General features: G+C 44.6%; 2 protein-coding genes across 3 annotated transcripts; both read right to left on the minus strand.

Annotated features, from left to right (window-relative positions):
• Positions 1-103: 103 nt before the first annotated feature.
• Positions 104-2,619, minus strand: akirin2 (akirin 2). Its single transcript, XM_030345556.1, has 5 exons — positions 2,100-2,619; positions 1,835-1,963; positions 1,220-1,363; positions 1,058-1,129; positions 104-704 (listed from the first exon to the last, which is right to left on the minus strand). The coding sequence occupies exons 1-5, from the start codon at positions 2,275-2,277 to the stop codon at positions 694-696; spliced, it is 534 nt and encodes a 177-aa protein (XP_030201416.1). The 5' UTR covers positions 2,278-2,619; the 3' UTR covers positions 104-693.
• Positions 2,620-3,199: 580 nt separating this feature from the next.
• Positions 3,200-7,521, minus strand: cnr1 (cannabinoid receptor 1). Of its 2 annotated transcripts, none has more exons than XM_030345555.1 (2): positions 7,231-7,521; positions 3,200-6,778 (listed from the first exon to the last, which is right to left on the minus strand). In XM_030345555.1, the coding sequence occupies exon 2, from the start codon at positions 6,768-6,770 to the stop codon at positions 5,358-5,360; it is 1,413 nt and encodes a 470-aa protein (XP_030201415.1). In that variant the 5' UTR covers positions 6,771-6,778; positions 7,231-7,521; the 3' UTR covers positions 3,200-5,357. The 2 variants fall into 2 exon arrangements, with proteins under 2 accessions (XP_030201415.1, XP_030201414.1); XM_030345554.1 differs by having other exon boundaries at positions 3,200-6,819; positions 7,231-7,514.
• Between the last annotated feature and the right edge of the window lie 11,264 nt (positions 7,522-18,785).

Consider the following 18,785-nt stretch of genomic DNA (forward strand, 5'->3'; position numbering starts at 1 on the left):
ACAAAATAAAGTGTACACCTAAATCATTACATCTTGCCAACTAATCTCATTAAAGTCACTAAACTAAAGAGGCAAGTAAACATGACACTACTTAACTAACACATTTGTGAAAAGAATTTATTTAACTTGAACCAATGTCTCAACACATTTAGCAAATAAATTGATATTTTGATAACCAAAACAAAATGAATACAGTGTATACAAACTGAATTCCAGTAATTTCCATACATAATGAAACAATTCTTGAAAAGAAAAAACATTTCTCTTGTCCAGTCTGAGGGGTTTATTGATCCGACCACCCATGGGTGACCAATCCCTTCTTTAAAATGTACATTAAGAGTAGCTATACAGGTAAGATCACTTCTGCAAAACAATCAACTTTGTCAGGGAAAAAAGCAATGCATGTAGCAGGTGGCCTTATAAGAGGCATCGAAACAAAGCCAAATAAATAGCAACACGGCAGTAAAAAGAGGCCATCGGTTAGAGAGTCAAAGGTCCATTCAACGGGTAGACAGCGGGAAGCCCTCCTCACACTAGCTGCGATAGCAGATGTGGATGCCACTGTCTGAGGCTGCAGACAGTGCGTCCACATACAGGCAATATGGCACAGGTAGGAGGCACGTCCAAGCAGACCCAGTTCCCTGGAGTAGCTCGCAGCAATAGGTAAGGTGATCCGCCGTCACACAGCGACACTCAGGAAACATCTGAGGGACAAGACAGAAGAGGAGCATAGCACAGGTCAGTGTTGATACCTTGGTATGTCTCATTTCATTTAAGGTGTTAGCTTAATTTATTGCACAATTTGACTTTAATATTATGGCAATATAAGAAAAGTAAATCATTATTTTTATTATCACGATACTAAGGATCCAGCATCCATTCTTCAAGGTCTTACACTCAATTAAGTAGGTGTAATGTACAGGCTACATTTCCCTAGCAGAAATAAATCATTATCATTGAGTGTCACAATCTGCATTTAACTTTTGTTAATGTAACATTTGTTGTTTTCAACATACTGTTGTCTACCCAGAATTGTGTTTATCACGTAACTACTTACAGCTAGCAGGCTGCTCTCCAAACCGTCGCATCAGCTGGTCATGTGTGAACTTGACAAAGGCGTCATATTGCTCTGGAAAAAAAACCACAACATGTGAATAAAACTCGTTCAAGCTCCAGCGCTTTACGCATCTTGGCTTCTCAAGTGGCGTGCCAAGTATACCTGCGAGCTTGGAGGTAAGGATCTCGTTGTACTCCTCACGGATCTTCTCCTCCCGCTCCTTCAGAAGCCGTTCGCAGATCATGCCCACCTGCCTGAGGGAGAACAGCGGCTGCTCTCTCCTGCTGGGGGACGTGGAGCAGCTCCCTGCACACAGCCAATGGACAGGGTCACTACAGGTGTGTGGCTTCACTTCGTGCAACATCGGCTGGATAAAAATCAATGTCGTTTTGCCAAGATGATTTCATATCAAGACCTCCATGGTCCGTCTCCCTAAATATTAACGTCCCGTCTATGTATTTAATTGTATGTTACATGGGATTTATTTGGTTTGTACTGTGTGCATCTACAGGATAATTTGCAGATGTATCATGCACACTAAAAGGAACCAGACATACTAGGAATTGTGAAAAACAAAATCGTTGTAAATGATTATATCCGAGACACCCATTAGTTAAGAGGATCTCGTCGACCATTGGCAGAAGAGATATTCTGTTGCAATGGAATCTGTGTGACCAACATAGTTTGATTAGGTCACAACATCAGACATTTTGTTACATCCCACAGCCCAACCCAGGCTGAGGTTGGTCTTCATGGCCCTCAGCGGTCTGTCGTTACCTGACGATCCACTCGGAGCACTCTGCAGGTCCACGGGACAGCAGCCGTCCGCCTGCTGCGGAAGGCTGTCCAGGTGTCGGCGCTTCTGCAGCCGCTTGTACTCCTGCTTGATGTTGTGTAGGATTTGTTCTGAGAAATCAAGTCATCATAGACATATCAATTAGTCGCCTGTCCATCTGGCAGATAACGCGATCGGGCAAAGCAACGTCTAATACCATGGGATAATTAGTTATAAGCATGATGTTTTGTATGAAATGCTCCCTACCGGTTGTAAGTCTGGAGGAAACCACTTCTCCAAATGGCGAAGGCTCCATACGCAGATACTTCTGTGGCGATGAAGTGGAAGCAGCTGTGATCGGGACGCATCTCCTCCTTTTGGGTGATGCCGGGCTCATTAGTGGATCGAAATCCATGGTCCTCTTCAGAGTAGCACCACAAGCCATTGTACCGAGAATTATCCTAAAATATGATCAACAGAGAATGCTGTGAGCCAACTGCTGTCCCTAATCTAGGCCGAGTTGTTGCTCTTTTACGAGCTAGCGTTAGCTTGGTAAAGATACAGAGCTTCCGGCGTCAGCGCGATACCAGTTTTTCTCGCCTTGTACTATCTTTCCGACAACTAATGTTGCAGTACACAGATTGCTAAGTTTAAGATTTAACTGTCTGTGCTGGTTGACTTGGTAGAAATAGCGTATGGAATTAGATGACAGCAGATGCCGTGCTACCGATTCAAAACGACCGTCCAAACATAGACAAGCCTTTTCGGTTACCTTGTACTGGGCATGCGCAAACACGGAAGTCGTGTCGGTACTTGATGTTTTTTTGTTATAACCATTATGGTCACTTGTGCTTGGTTCTAGAAAACGAACTACACATCCCACAATTCATTGCTGGGCCTTTTAAATTGGGTCTGTTTGAAACAAAACAAAAACAAAAGTTTCTCTAAACGTTTGTGTCGTCACCGGTTTTCTTTCGAGAATGCTATTGTAAAGGCAGTACTATAGCTTATATAGGTACTGTATTTTTTTATATTCATTTAGGTAACATAGACAGAAAAAATGTTGAGCTATTGTTATTATTATGGATACATTTATATTTGGCTACTTTTATGATTATGATTATTATCGTTATTATTATTTGAATTTATTAATCGCTGTCATTTGTTATACTAACTGGCCTTACAATTATGTATCATTATGTTCAAAGATCGCCTGATAACACTTATTTAGTTGGTAATAAACAACATGTCTTTAATCATAAATTCAAATTACAAACACCTAATGCTTGTAGCCATGTCAATGATTAAATAATAACATATTTTTAGCAGCATAATCACGCAGTTTATACAATAAACACACTGAAAAGTCAAGACAAGATTATTTATTTCACAGTTTGTAATGGCCTAGCCCATCGTTTACATGTAAAAATGTATCATTTCACAAAGGCCTACCTTTACCAATGTATGCCTACAAACAGGTAGCCTGAAATACTTGTTCTTCTGTCATGGGTCGGAAAGAGGAAAAAGTCTCTACGACGTTACTATATATTTTCCTCAACTGTAAACACACGCATGCAATTATCAGTCAGATTGTTTTGGTAGTATTTAATACTAAATGGATACAAGTTGGCCGAATGTGACCAAAGTGACACACCGGCAGTGTGTATTGCAAAATCTGTGACATGTGTTTCACATTCGCTAAGTTGATCCATCGGCCACATATTTTAGAGAGAACTGTCCACATGGGGGCGCCAAAGATGTTCCACATGTTTTGCGGTGGCTGCTCAGCTTCCATTCTGTTCTTCCATAATTAGATTATGTAAAACGAATATACACTGTGCGTTTTGGTTTTACCCGCATATTTCCGATGCAAAAAAATACGTTCATAAAGTCAACCATCTTTGTCTTTATTTTCACGATCTCAAAAACATCAAGACAAAAGAGACTCGTTTCTTTTATTGTAGTCCTTTGTTATGCCACCATTGCACAGAAGCCACTTGACAATCGACATTTTGATCTTGAATACTCAATAATACAAGAGGCAGCGAAGCATACTGATAGATAGCTGTCTGGTTAGCTTACATCAAGATAATTGACTACAGAACAATTGTGCTGTGAGATGTACAGATCAAAAGTATTACACAATCAACTAGAAAAATCACTATTCCCCAATTGCTTCGATGGGATCATCAGTTGATTTCAATAAATGCACACATAATGACCATCCGCTTACCAGCTAATGAATTGGCTTTGCTTTGCTTTCAATTTCACAGCAGACGTGCCTTATTTGAAGTTACATAAAAAGCATTTCACTAAACCTTTGTGAATTGGTTGTTTTCATTTATCCCAACCATTGAGAGGAGGCTACCACAAAAACAACTCAACTGCAATTGTCAAAAGGCTTGTGGGGGAATTACTTAAGTCACATAGCTTCACAAACATTTAAGGCTTAATCCAAGTCAAAACACTTGAAGAAAGCAGCTATATTCAGACAAAACCTCTTTATTCAACAGCAGTGTCCAGCACTCTGAGTCCAGCCTTAAGGCGAAAGCTAGCAATATTATTTAATGTGCCATTCAAATGTAACATTTGTTTTTATTGTTTCACGTTTTTCTTATCACAAGAAACACTGTACAATTTTTAGCTAAACATTTGAACAAAGACGCATTACTAGAATGTTCCACCTACTAGAGAGTAAAGAAGTGGACAATATAGAATCTTAACATAGATGTTGGATTTTTCTGTATATTTTTTGGGTTGTTATAGTTGCGCCTTACTTTAAAGATGTGAATCTTTTTGTTTTCTCCTGCCGTTAAATTTTATGCAGAGAACATAATCAGTTTTATTCAGCAAAGTTTAGAAAAAAGCTATTCTACAGATTGTTCACCAGCATAGTGACCCTTCAATTATCTTCATACAGTTGACAATAATCAAGGGACGAATGATTGTGTTGAATAAAATAAAAATAAAAGAAGATACGTGAATAATACAATAATTAAAGAAAAACAGACTCAAATTTGTCGTCGTTTTTCCCAAGAAATGATATGACTCACATATCCTCAAGCAACAAGGGGCAATAATCTGCTCTCCTTCTTGTGCAGCGCGCACATCGACATGAGTGACAGAATCGAATATCCACGAATAAAAATGTCAGTAGCCCCTTATCCCATAAATGAAGATATATTGATTTAGAATTTACAATACAAAAATATAATATGCCTTCATTAATCGGAATCCATGACGTCTGTGGTAGAAAAAGACTAATGGTTGTCTTGTAGTTCTTCATATCCTCCGTCCTTACCAATTCCTCTCACTACCATTTGGCACTTTGGCACTGAAACACTACACAATACACTGGCACATTAACAAAACATAAATAATTAGTTCACCACTATAGCTAGACGCAGGAGAGGAAATTCTGTCAAACCTTTCTTCTGGATCGTTCTTTTCTAAGTGTGTGCTCAATGCCTCAATGGTTGGAGGTGCCGACCACCCTTCACCCATACATCCCATCAGAGAGCCCGACTAGACAGGTGCGGCGGAAGTCTCACTCGACACCGAGATGGTCACTTTGGCTATTTTCACAGTGCTCTTCACGCAACTCTCGGCCGCCCTGTGGGCGGCCAAGTGTGTGTTGCGGCTCTGGCAGTCGGACTCCAGGCTGTTGTCCAGCTGCTGCCCGGTGCCCCTGCAGGCGTGGCAGGAGCTGAGGAAGGCGTGGCGCAGGTCCTTGCTCCTCAGCGCGTAGATCACCGGGTTGACCATGGAGTTGAGCAGGCACAGCATGGTGGCGAACGCAAACACCGTCTTAAAGTCGTCGTCCATCTTCCAGAAGAGGTCGTACACCATGATGGCCAGCACGGGCCCCCAGCAGATCACCAGCACGGCCAGGATGAGCACCAGCGTCTTGGCCAGCCGGATGTCCATGCGGGTCTGCTCGGGCCGGGTGCTCTGCACCTTAGTCCCGTCGGCCGAGTACACCACCAGGCTCTTCTGGGAGCTGCGGCTCAGCATGCGCACGGCGTGGTTGTGCGCCTTCCACAGGATGAACATGTAGGCGTAGATGATGAAGAGCACCAGCACGCTGGTCACGCCGATCCAGAACATCAGGTAGTTCTTGTCGATCAGGGGGAAGATGTTGGAGCACACGGTGTTGAGCCGCTTGCAGTTCCAGCCCAGCAGGGGCAGCACGGCGATGACGATGGAGATGGTCCACATCACGCAGAAGGCGATCACCGCCTTGGTGCGCGTCACGATGCGCCGGTAGGACAGCGGCCGGTGGATGGAGATGTAGCGGTCGATGGCCGTCAGGAACAGGCTCCCCACGGAGGCCGTGAAGGAGGCGATGACCCCGCCCAGCTTGAAGAGGAACACGTTGGTGCTGTCCTTCCGGTGGAACACGTGGAAGTCCAGGAAGCTGTAGACGAAGATGACGCTGCCCAGCAGGTCGGCCACGGCCAGGCTGCCGATGAAGTGGTAGGAGGGCCGGCAGCGGAGGGTGCGGGACTGGAAGATGACGCAGAGCACCACCAGGTTCTCCAGAACGGTGAAGGTGCCCAGCGTCAGAGACATGACGGCCACGGCCAGCTGCTGGCTGGGCGTCAGGATCATGAAGCACTCCATGTCCATGAAGTTCTCGCTGCAGCGCATGGTGTCGCCGTCCTCGCCGAAGGCGCTCCTGTTGCCAAGGAGCTCCGTGGCGTTGGTAGGGTAGGGCAACATGCCCTTGAGGATGAGATCTTCGTCCGCAGGTACTTTGTCGGGGAACGTGTGGCTGCGGAAGGCGGACGAGGGCTTCTGCATACCGAAGGCGCCCTTAATGAAGTCGGCGTGGATGGTGGGGTCGTCATACTTGGCGTCGTTGGAGCCCAGATATTGCAAACCCGAGGTGATAGTCCGGAAGGTGGTGTCTGCCACACCATCAAGCACAGATTTCATGGCTATGTCTGGGGGAGGATATTGCAGTCAAATTTGATGTTTGGTGTACCTACAAATGGATATAAGAAAAATATTTATTGAGACCTTTCTCATTGTACAGAAAAAAACTCAGAAATCACATTATCAAGCAATACATTTCTGGGGTAAAAATACTAAAAAAAGAAAAAGAAATCCATTTCACAAACCATATCTAAATTGGCAAGCAAGATGCATTTCACGATAAAAGATAAATACCACCCCTTTTTTTTTTTCAATTAAACTGGAAAATAATAATGAGCTACTTACCACTATCAACAACCCAAAAAAATTGAAAATTACTTACATTTAGAAAATAATAGATCCATTGAGTCGCCAAAATGAATTGAACATAACAAACAAAAGCAAAAGACAGTAAACCATAGCTTAATAAAAAAACAAAGCACAATCCCAAACAAAGGATTTAAAACTAAAGGTTATCTACCTCACATTATCTTCCCAGATCCACAGAAACTCCTCAAACGAATAGCGGACTATCCTTCACTCCAACTCTGGCGCTAAAACGATTTGAGTGAGTGAAATGTTGTAGAAACATTTCCAATTGTAATTTTCCCAATTATAAACAAAATGTTAAACAGCACGACAAAGCGAAACAAAGTGGCCGGTCCCTGTCTTGTTGCGCCTCTCCTCCTGCAGTGAGCGCACCTTGCGTGGACAGCAGCTGGCCGAGTCTCGCTGCTCGGGAGCAGGAGCGCACTTATCAACCGAGCCTTTTTTCTACCCTGGTCACGTGCTCCAGAGCGCTCGTCTCCACAGATCGGCCCAACCCACGACGCTGGTGTCTACTGCGATGGAGAATAACCGAGGGAGGCGAATAGAAACAGGATTAAATTAACAGATTTGAATTCTTAAGGCCCTCAAAAAATTAAGGCCATCAAGATGTAGGGAATATAACTGCAGGACAAAAACCTAGGCTTTATATAGCCAAGCCAGAAGTCTGGGCTGCTTTAATTATTCACTGTCAATATTTTCGATTTATTGTGGTAATTGCTATAGGCATACAATATGAATGCACATTTCCCCCACCTAAACGGTCAATGTCTACCTTAAACAAGTGTTACCTGCAACCAAATAGACCAAATTAATCTTAATCCTTATTAAAAAACGAATTACTAAAAGGCTGCATATTTTAGAATCACAGAAAAGAAAATTATTACGTCTGAAGCAGTCAGAACAGGTGAGTTTGAGATCCAAGTTTTGCATTCAATGTGCATTAGCCTATTCATTACCATAAAGTATATGAATTGAATGGAATTGTGGTGTTCCTGGTACTTGGTATTTAGGCTACATTAAAAGAAAGGTTCAGCATTTTTTGGATATCTTACCTATAATGGGATTGCTAACGAATGCATTTTCCCCACATAAAATGCAAGATCTGTTACTTGTGCTGTTGAAATCATTAACAATAATCTTTGTTCAATAAATGTACTTGTGAGGTAATTCTTTAGCCAAACTCCCTACGGAACATAAAAGTGTTAACATGCAACTCCACCCCCAAGCTTCACCCTCATTTAGTATGGCACGATCTGTTAATAGGATATTATGACACGGCCCCTAGCAGCTTTTCAATCTTTCAGCAAAACCCATGAAATTAAATTCTCAGGACAGTCTGTAGTAAATTCTTCAAAACATTCACGAAAACGCGAGCAGGCACATTAGGTAGATCTCTGAAAATAAAATGATTAATCTGCGGTAACAGCTGTGCTGGCAGTGAGGAGACCAGCTTTCATCAAAACCCGACAGACGTGGATATTATGTGGATCTAAAGTTTATTTCACCTCTGATACCCACCGCACGAGATAAGGACATACATGCAGATCACCAGCCTTAAAAGCCTATTAGGCCCCAAGTAGGTTAAATCACATCTTCTTGCCGTTTCTGTGACCAAGAAACTATATAAAAAAAAAGGTATAATAACAGTGTTGGGTCATAGTTTCTATCGGTGAATCATTGGTTTGCATCCTAAAACTGAACAGCAGTCTGTCAATTGTTTATTTCATATTTGTCTGAGCTTAGCAGCCCGGCCAGCAGCCCCTATCTCCAGGCCTCAGGTGTATCTGAGCCCGCCACAGTCAAACAACCCCCTGTCCCCTCATCAGCCTTCATCATGTCTGCAGAGGTTGAAGTCCTACCTCCATTCCTAGACTCCCTACACTGACAACAATGGCTGCCTTCAAAGCCACCAGGTGGCTCTTAAGAAGATTAAGGACGTCACGGAGACCTGTCTGTCACCGTGTTCTCCAAGCCCTGGGGGGATGACTGAAGACCCTGGGCTCAGATGAATCCCGGTGTGGATCTCCTGTGGTCCACCTTACTGAGCAGGCCACAGCCAGAGCCACAGGCAGACTCCAACCACAGTGCCCTTCTTTGACCAGGAAAGACACACGCCCTCCTAGAGTGCTCGGAGTGGCTCCAGTACGAGTCCTGGTGCCAAGGTGAAGGACTGAAGGAGAAAGAAAGTGAGAAGTCAGCTCCCAAACAAGAATACTGCCAAGGTAGACGGTCCATTAGGGTCCTCGATGGCCAACACAGTGCGGGAGCACTCGAGCCAGAGAAAGGCTTAACTCAAACCCCAAGAGCCCAAAGAGAGCATCCTCAGTCCGGGAAGGAGGAGGGCTACCTGGGGAGCACGGCCCGGTACATGGACCGTCCTGCAGACGATAAGGGATGGTCTGAAAGCATCAATCCAAGACCCCACCGACAACCAAGAGGGGCGTCACTCATAGACCCGACTACGAAGCACACTATAGGCCTAGACTTCCGTCACCTACCAGGCTTCTGATCCAGACCACAGTCTCCTCTGTCATCCTGCCACAGAGAGGGTGGTTGCATCTGGATTCAGCACATGAGAAAAAAGCCATTTGTTGTTCCCAGAACACCGGCACATAAAGTCAAAGATGGAAAGGCAGATCTGCCGTCCACAAAATGGCTGACCTACCTCCTGCACAGCTACGCATTTTCAGGTGAACCCCTCAGCCCCCCGCTTCAGAGGGGTCTGGGAACGGGAGGTTGGCTCTCTGGGGAGACCCCCTAATACATCACGGCGGCTGCTCAGTCAGGGATTGAAGAAGAGAGTGAAGAAGTACTCTAGGGGACCTGTATTGCAAATGAGGGGTTGAGGCGAAAACGCCAGTCCAACCATTTATCTGAATCAAGCCAGTACATTTAAGGGGGGGGGGGGGGGGGGGGGGGGGGGGGGGGGGGGGTTGGGGGGCACACCGGGCTACGAAAAAAACCTGCAGCAGCAGCCTCTGGCGAAAGGTAGAATAGGAATCCACTTTTGGAGAAACGCAACCAACATCCCGTTGCGACGGCCAATCACGTAAGCCGGCGATTAGAACGGAAGACCCCTGTGGACTTAAGAGCCGTGTTCACCGTGCAACATGTATTTACATGCAGTGGAGCGCACCGCTGCAGACCTCCTGAGTCATCAGCGCTGAGGGCCCTGGCAGGTGCCAGCAGATCTCCCCTGGTCCAGGTCCATTAGTGCGTCACATGGACTGTGTGTGTGAACTGTTGCGTAAGGATTCAGTCCGACCTCTTGACAAGCGTAGAGTAGATGTTTAATAAAGCGTTTTTATGGTTGTGTCGGATCAGGCATGGAAGGAGGGGTACAGAATAGTTGGTCCATATATGGTCAAAACGGGGGAAGACATTCAGCTTTCAGCGATGAAAAGTGAATATTCAGTAGTGCAGTCTGCAAGGTAGGCTCCTCGGTATGTTGAAGGGATATGCCAAGGTATCTGTTAATTGCCGTCTGTCGTTCTTACCCAGATGAGTTCTTTAATTACCAATCCATTGTGTGTCCAGAAGGGGAGTACGCAAGGTTGGCATTTGCTCTCCGTGAGACGCTTCCATTGACTTGCAGTGTTAGAGTAGCCTTGATTTCTGTTCATGTGAGGGGAATACACTTTTTAGCTTCGAAAGATCCTCAATGTGTTCTCGTTAGTCACTTATTCAGAACAGCAGTAAGAACACAACCCTGTAGTTTGTCTACAAACACACAGATAATTCAGCAGATGCACCGCTGACCGCTTCGTGTACACTGATAGTAACTGAATTAATAACTGAATATAAAAGCCCCATATTTTCCAGGAATCTAGTGGAGAATAATCATGCACTAACCATGTATGGTAACTAAAGACTCAATAGCTATTTTGCAGCTTGGGCTTGATTGTTTGTGGAGGTCTGTTTACTACCAACATATTGGAGGTTATGGTTCGCTTACAAATTATAATATCACACAGCTATGGCCCTTTGACAGAAATTGGACAAAATGTTCTCGAATATTACAATGAATGGTTGTCCCAAAGCCACAGACAGCCCACAAAGGATGCTAGCTAAATGCCAGACCTTGAAGAGATGTGAACTTTTCATTCCATTTGCAAAATATAACCTTGGCTTTGACAGAAGTTTTCGTTTTTTATGGATAACAATAAGACCTCCTGATTTATTCAGTTCAAATGACTCAACGCATCCCCAGCTGCCGCGCTACAACAGCCCCGAACCCCTGTGAAGATAAGAGCAGTGATCACAGGCTCTCCCACCCAGCGCCCGGTCCACTCACACGCCCCCCAGGCCCGGCCGACCCAGAGCCCAGGTCCAGAGCTGGGTTCTGGGGAAGGTTACACAACGCTTTCCCCACCCCCCAAACACCCTCTGTGGACAGAATGCGGCGTGTGCGAGCCTGAAATGGGCCCCGTTTCCAAGGTAACGTTACACCTCAGCACCTCACCTACGGTCAACCCTGCTTTACTTCCAAGCTAATCCCCCCCATACCTGGACCCAATCCTATTGGTTTCCCATTGAGGAAAGGGTTCCAGGTTTTATAAAAGCGTCTGTGTGTCCTCTGTTGTTTAGACAGCTTATTAAATAAAAGCTTTTCATGTCATGGTTATTTTAAGAGGAAATCGTCCAAATCATTCACCACTCAAAATAATATACTTTTTTTCACATTGATAGTGCTTTAAAGCTACCATGAACTGAAATGTTACTTTTTTTCACCCTGCTTGCTAATTTCCATTCATTTTTCAACAAAGTATGCCAACATATAAAAAGCAAATGATAACGGAACACATTTCCCTGCCGGCAGGATTAACATCTCAACCAATACCATAAAATGTTTCTCATCAAGCTTGCAACCCACTAACAATTATCTTTCTAGCATGTTTTGTCACTTCTGCCCTATCCAATAAATCCCAAATCATCACATTTCTCAACATTCCTGCACCAATGACCTGTTTTCAAGATAAATCTAATATACGCCTGTGTAATGCCGTCTGAATTAAGTCCCTCCATGTTGACTATCAATTCCAATTTGAGTGACAGAGCGGAGTATAAGCTCTATGTATTAAGCACCAGGCTGGTGGAACTCCGTTCCTCTTACACCTTGCCCACTTCATCAAATCTGACACACAGGACAGCTGGACCTGTTGCATCAGCACACACTGCTACGTCTTGGTCCTCAGTTTAGGAACCCACTCGTGAGCGGCGAGCCATGGCTCATCACAGCAGTTCTAGCGGCCATCTGCATTTTATAGCTCATCTCATGGTCCCTACACTGACTCACTTCTCCCCAGCATTAAAAACAACAAGGTGGTCCTGTTTACGGTGGTTCACTTGAATGGACGGGTCACTTTGGTATCGCTGCGCTAAGTGTGTCAGCGGTAGAGCGGGTTGACTTGTAACCAGAAGGTTTCTAGTTCGATCCCCGGCTCCTCCTAGCCGATTGTCGGGTGTCCCTGCACAAGACACCTGACCCGAACTGCTCCCGACGACCTGGCTGTCGCCTTGCATGGTTGACTCTGCCGTCGATGTGTGAATGTGTGTGTGACCCGTTGTAAGTCGCTTTGGATGAAAGCTTCTGCTAAATGTGAATATAAATGTAAACTAAGTCCTCTTCATCCGGATCTCCAAGCCATCCCGTCTGATCCATACGCACAACGATTAAAAAAAAGACAACATATTTGCTATTTCCATTTTGCCTTCACACAAAAGATGTTCTGATACACTTGGGAGGCTGTTGACAAGAGAGATGTTCTCTCACTCCCATCCACCGGCTTTACAAGAGAACGTGGCAGACTGAAATCAAGGTCAATAGAAAGAACTGTGCTCAGTGCCTTTCTTTATGGAGAGAAACACAATAACGGTACACCTTGTGTGGAGGTGTGGAGCTCAATGCGGATATACTTGTTGCAATGACAGCAGAGGCGTTGGTATCCAGGCAGCCGCTCATGATCAGCACTGACACTTGATGAGTGTGCTGAGGATGTTGACCTCTGGAATGAGGACCAGCCGGGTTTACATGAAGCTGGACGCAGGAGTGAAAGAGGATCAATTGAGACGTATTAAACAGGCAATCGTGTTCATTTCAAAGAGTCAAAGAGTTAGAGGGGGAGTCTGGTTTTGTATTAAAGTTTCAGATTGCAGTTGTAGAGCAATCGGAAACACTAACCCCAAACGTCAGCCAACAGCACTGGTAGAAAACAAAAGCTGTTTTATTGGCTGATAGTGCATGACAATCTGACACATTTAGATAGGTCTTCAAGAGTATTTGCATGCATAAAATTGGTTGGTAAGCAACAATCTTAATAAATGTTCTATTTATTGTATTCCAGTAGCGTCCAAATCTGTGTGCCTCCCCATCGCATTTCTGCCAGAAAAAGACGCAATGCAGAAAATGGGCCTTGTATCAGTCAATACAGATAAAAGATACTATAATTCTTAATAATGAGTTAAATTAAATCACAATTTAACAGCAAATTGACCAAATCCTTTTTCAATATAGTCAGTGTGGCCTCAGTGAATGTTCAAAAATATAATTTAGTTTTAACATTGCTCCGATCAACTGACACATCCTAACCTGTAAACTAAGGTGATAAGTTTGAGCGTAAATTGAAACCCTAATGCATCCAAGCTAACAAGTAAAAAGACTGTACAGTGTAGATAGCATTTTAACAAACAAACCAGAGCAGGACTTGGAGCTCTGTTGAGTGGTCTCTGACAGTGATTTATACTCAACGTCCCAAGCAAACAACAGACCGATCTAACCATGACATCATCCTAAAGAAAGGACTTCATGTGGTGGATTGTTTGGCTGTTAGATCGAAGATGCAGGAAGGAATGATGCAAGTCAGCTTATGTGTAGCCTTTCTAACTGTGAACCAGCAGTGTGGATAACTGGAGTGAATCAAATAAGAAATAAGCCCCAACGCCTGCACATGGCAGACGCACACACCCCCTTCCCTTTTAATATCCTCTTTGATCTCCTCAGTCAACATGAGTAATGTGGTCATTGCGCTGAGATTACAGCGCTATTAAGCTAACTTATAGGTAGTGTTTCCTCACAGCAATAGCCCGCCCATCTGTGCCGTCAAAGGCAGAGAATGTACTTCCTCCGATCAACGTTGTCTTTATAGAGTCGTGTTCATGCCGCTATTAAACAGAAAAGTTGTTGTGTAGCTCCTATCTGCATCTCTGCCGTGCACATGGGCATTGTGCTATTGTTGTTTCACATACCGATTGCGCTATCCATCATGTCAACACCAATGAGTACAAAAGCCCTATATATATATATATATATATATATATATATACATATATACAGGTTTGCACTAATGGGTAATTATTCGTAATGTTATCTCTTTTCTGTACATTTCTGTACAAAAAACCAACCAATTATCTGATATCCAATGATCCTCACTATGAATTCCAATGTATCTTAATGGCCTTAATGGATCTCAAGGAACAGTTATCGGCTGTGTAGCACCAAGCACTAATGACAACCGTAAAGTAGAGGTACGCTAGCCTTGGAAATACCTGTTAAGGCCTAACACCATTACACACACCTAAACACATTAGGTGCGAAGAAGATGTGCCTTTGTTACGAAGGCAGAACAGCCACTTACCGATGCAAACTCTGAGAACGTGGACGACGGGCAAATGAAGTTGGAGCACATTTACAAAATGATCCAAAAACACAAGATGGGCATGAGTTTAGAGGTTAGGATCCGAAGGAAGGAGAGACCTTATTTATGTGTGAGAACAAGAGGTTAGTTTGCATACATATCTTGTGATCTGTGAATATTTTTTGTGATGTAGAAACTCTGGGAACTCATGTGTCATCACCTAACATTGGATCAGGCATGTTGTGCACATCTGTACGGCGGTATGATATATCACACCTTTGGATGGACATATTTAGCTAGATCAGGACCTTTTTTGGCACATGAAACCATCGAGGGCTTAGCCCTAAAGTGATTAGAGGGATCCTCACTGAAATGCCCATTTTGAGATGAATTTCAGTATTGAAATTAAAATAATGCGTAAATGTACATGTAACTTTGACACAGAGCATATAAAATGGGTACTCTAGTCCAAATTCAATGTGGTCCTCCCTAGGCCCGAACTCAAGGACGTGCCCCCCGTCTTATGACCCCCACACCACTGTGCGTACATATTGGAACGTATATAGTCTGGCACTACTTCATAGAACAGGATACAATTCATATAGACTGGTTTCAACAACCATCTGTCTGTGGTTGAAGGTCCGGGATTATTTAGAGAGTGTGTGTGTGTGTCTGTGTGTGTGTGTGTGTGTGTGTGTGTGTGTGTGTGTGTGTGTGTGTGAGTGTGTGTGTCTGTGTGTGCGTGCATGCGTGAGTGTGAGCGTGTGTGTCATTAGTGGCCCATGTAAGTGGCAGCGCGTTAGGACGGCTGCAGGGAGACAGCGGGAGCACCTTCTCTAGGCTGTCCCGCCAATCTGCCTGTCTCTGAGGTGTGAACAGCCCATTTGCAACCAATCAGCAGCCACAGCTGCTTCGCTCAGATGTATCGTTGACATGACAACCGCACAGGGCACACAGAGACGACTCATCACGTCACACGGCCAAGGTATTTTTGCCCCGACTATAACGGGCGTTCATGATCCATTGTTACCAAGGGGAGTAGAAGTCCTTTATTACGCAGCGCAGCGCCGCAAACAAAGAGGCCGTAACAAGAAGAAGAAGCCAATTATTTTGGGGACATGGCCAGTGCACTCTCTGTTAAACCTCGGGGAGTGGGCAGAGGTCTTGGTCTAATCCGCTGCATGGAATCGTGACATGTGTCACCAACATGAATAAGGAATATAAGGAGCAGAAGGAGGGAAGGGAAAGGGTTAAGAATAAACGCTCCCTCACAAACAACCCTGAACATCTGACACACGGCGAGCAAGGCCATGAGCTCCGGCGTCATGGCAACAGGATGCTTTGAAATAAGATGTTCCCGTTACTTCATTACAGAGAAAGAGGGCTTCAGGACTTATGTGGAAGTGAAGTACCGATCCCACATCACCAAGAGAGCCCACTGAGATGAAGGACGGACTAATGGGCCAGATTCCTCCTCTTAGATGGGCCTTAGTGGTGCCGGAGCAAGGCTTTCTGTTGCTCCAAGCCAGGAAGGTGTTAGAGTAGCTAGCGTAAGCTGGTCCTGCAGCGGCCACATCCTGACCCACGATAGTGGGGTGTAATTGGGTGTTTGGCTAACAGTACCAAGGTTCCTAGGCTGGATCCTTAATGTTTTCAGTCTTCCTCCAGCCCGGGTCTTGATAAAATGCATAAATCCATCAATGCAAGTTTCTTGTGCCAGAAGCGTGTCATACATATTAAGTCATATTTTGGCCAAATTGTGATATCCTAACTAACTCTACTCCCCTGACGCTGCTGATTCCCTGTGCCATCCTGATCTCGCGAGCTCCATTGTATTTACTCGCAGATCAGTCTGGTAACCTGCGATGGAGAAAATTTGGAGCCGTTCGCTAAACGACCGGCCAATCAGCGTCGGTTTTGAGGCGGGTTTAGGTGTGACGCAACGAGAAGCGACTGTTCAGTCTAACAACATGGCATAGGTGGTGATGGACAGATGGTTTATCCAATCAGCTAACCAGTATGTTTGCCCCTTCCCAAAAGTTCTCCAACGGAAGGTTCCCAGATGGATATGCTGAGCAAAGGCGAATCAATCCATCAGACTAAGACAGGTTAATGCTACTCCCCTAACGCTGCTGATTCCCTGTTCCTCATTCGCTATATCCTAACCCAATCAGAGTGATTTTTACATTCCATAAACACTATCTGCTAAAGTCATCTATTTGACTCAAAACAAGATGAACCTTAAAATATGACATAGCATAATTGCCTATGATGCTAAAGATACGGTAGATTAACACGAAAATGCAAATCAGAGTTAGTTGGAAGCGCAGTGGTCTTTTTCGGATCGATCAAAGACTCTCCAGGGGGGCGGTCATGTGCAGCGTAAATCGACAACGGCAAAGGGCAGGCCAAAGGAAAAAGATTTAAAGGTCAGACGATCGAGTTCATATTTGCCGATAGGTCAGTCCCAGGGCGGACTGTGTATTTAAAAGCTGCTGTTCACTTAATACAACTCTACAAGGCTACCCAGTTGGAGTCCAGAATAGACCCTCAGGTCCTGTTCCGCTCTCAAGCCGCAGTGTGAGTCCAATGTAAAGGGCTGTAAAGTGAGGGCAGCCTTTCACACCAGCGAGCTCTCACACTTTGCGTTGACATGCATCTCGTATCGAGAGCAGTGCGTATGATTCCCCTGCCTGGCATTTGAACCATCTAATTGCTTAGTGGAGTTTTCTGCATGCACTTCACCCTCTTAACCCGTCCATCACATAGATGTACTTGCTCTTGATAAGTACTGTACTGCCATCCACAGTCTACAACATTACCAAGATGACTGTACTTTAACAAAATGATTAAAATACCCTGTGTCAGCTTCTTGAAGGGTTGAATGGGACAGGATTTAGTCAAATGGATGGCAGAATTCAATCGACAAAATGTGAACAGGGAAAAAATGGATCATGAATGGATATGAAGAACATCAAGCATGGGTTTTTATGTTCACACATTCCTATAGGACCTTCACAAGAAAGATGTAACAACCACTGTATACAGAAACACAGTACTGAGGTTGAAAATACATACTGGATCCATGAACGCGCTCATTGTTCAGCCTCAAAAGGCTCCGACGTTAAATGTAGAAAATGAACACTGGTTTGAGTGAGGGGTTTGAGTAAGAGGCCCGGCTACGGGGCTGGGCAGGCCCCCTTCCAGACAAGGAGACATTCACTGGACTCTGACCATCAACCCTGGGCTGTTCCTCATGTATTGTGTTGGTAGGGGTTATGAGTCAGAGGCGGTTCTTTGATGTGTCTCAGGGGCGAGATGACGTGGGTGAGGCTGCGCCCTGAATCGTTTGTGATTGAATGTTAAAGTCAAACGGCCAGTGATTTGGATCAGTTCTTTACAGACATAGACAAAAGGCTTGTTCCGCAGCGCTACAAAGACACCTCTCTGCCTTTCATTTAGACCAGTCCTCATCTCAAAGCCCTTGTACCTCCCACTCCTCCATTATATAAATGAAAAACAACCCCTCAACTACAATACAAACGCCATTTTCCACTCCATATCCCATATCCCAAATACATAATTAAAAGCAAAGCCAAACGATGCAATTTCAAACATAAATCCTGCTCTTTGTCGCCAATCTAAGCTAAATCTATCCTTTTACCAAGCAGGATTTACAGCAAAAAAATTGAAAGATGTTTGTTTTCAGGTTTGTTTATTAACAGTGTGGACAGGCAGAAGGTATTCGTAGTCAGACCAAAGGGCATGACTGAGATACAGTGCAGCGTCTCTGTGTCAGAGCGGTTGTGATCCTGTTAACCCCAGCAGGGAGCGATGACTGATTTGGAGCCTGAAGACGTCTCTGTCACAGTCATAGATCATGATGGTGACACTCGCCCCAGAGCCAGCATGAATAACACCATGACTCGCTGCGAGGGGATATTGTTCATAGGGCTTGGAAGTGGGGAGGCTGATCCAGGCGCTGGAAGACAAAGCGCCTCATTAGAAGACTCCAATCAGGTGAAGGAGTCGTAATTGAGGGCGAAACTAAAGACGTGCTTAACATTTCCCG

The sequence above is a fragment of the Gadus morhua genome, chromosome 21 (assembly GCF_902167405.1).
Source record: "Gadus morhua chromosome 21, gadMor3.0, whole genome shotgun sequence".
In the NCBI taxonomy this organism is placed as follows: domain Eukaryota; kingdom Metazoa; phylum Chordata; class Actinopteri; order Gadiformes; family Gadidae; genus Gadus; species Gadus morhua.

What these genes read in the sequence shown, in the direction of transcription:
- akirin2 (XM_030345556.1), bottom strand. Translation starts at nt 2,277, where the DNA reads ATGGCTTGTGGTGCTACTCTGAAGAGGACCATGGATTTCGATCCACTA. An exon ending in TTCCTCCAGACTTACAACCG is followed by an intron (nt 1,964 to 2,099) that starts GTAGGGAGCATT and finishes TTGATTTCTCAG; the next exon opens with AACAAATCCTACACAACATC. An exon ending in CCTTACCTCCAAGCTCGCAG is followed by an intron (nt 1,130 to 1,219) that starts GTATACTTGGCA and finishes TTTTTTTTCCAG; the next exon opens with AGCAATATGACGCCTTTGTC.
- cnr1 (XM_030345555.1), bottom strand. Translation starts at nt 6,770, where the DNA reads ATGAAATCTGTGCTTGATGGTGTGGCAGACACCACCTTCCGGACTATC.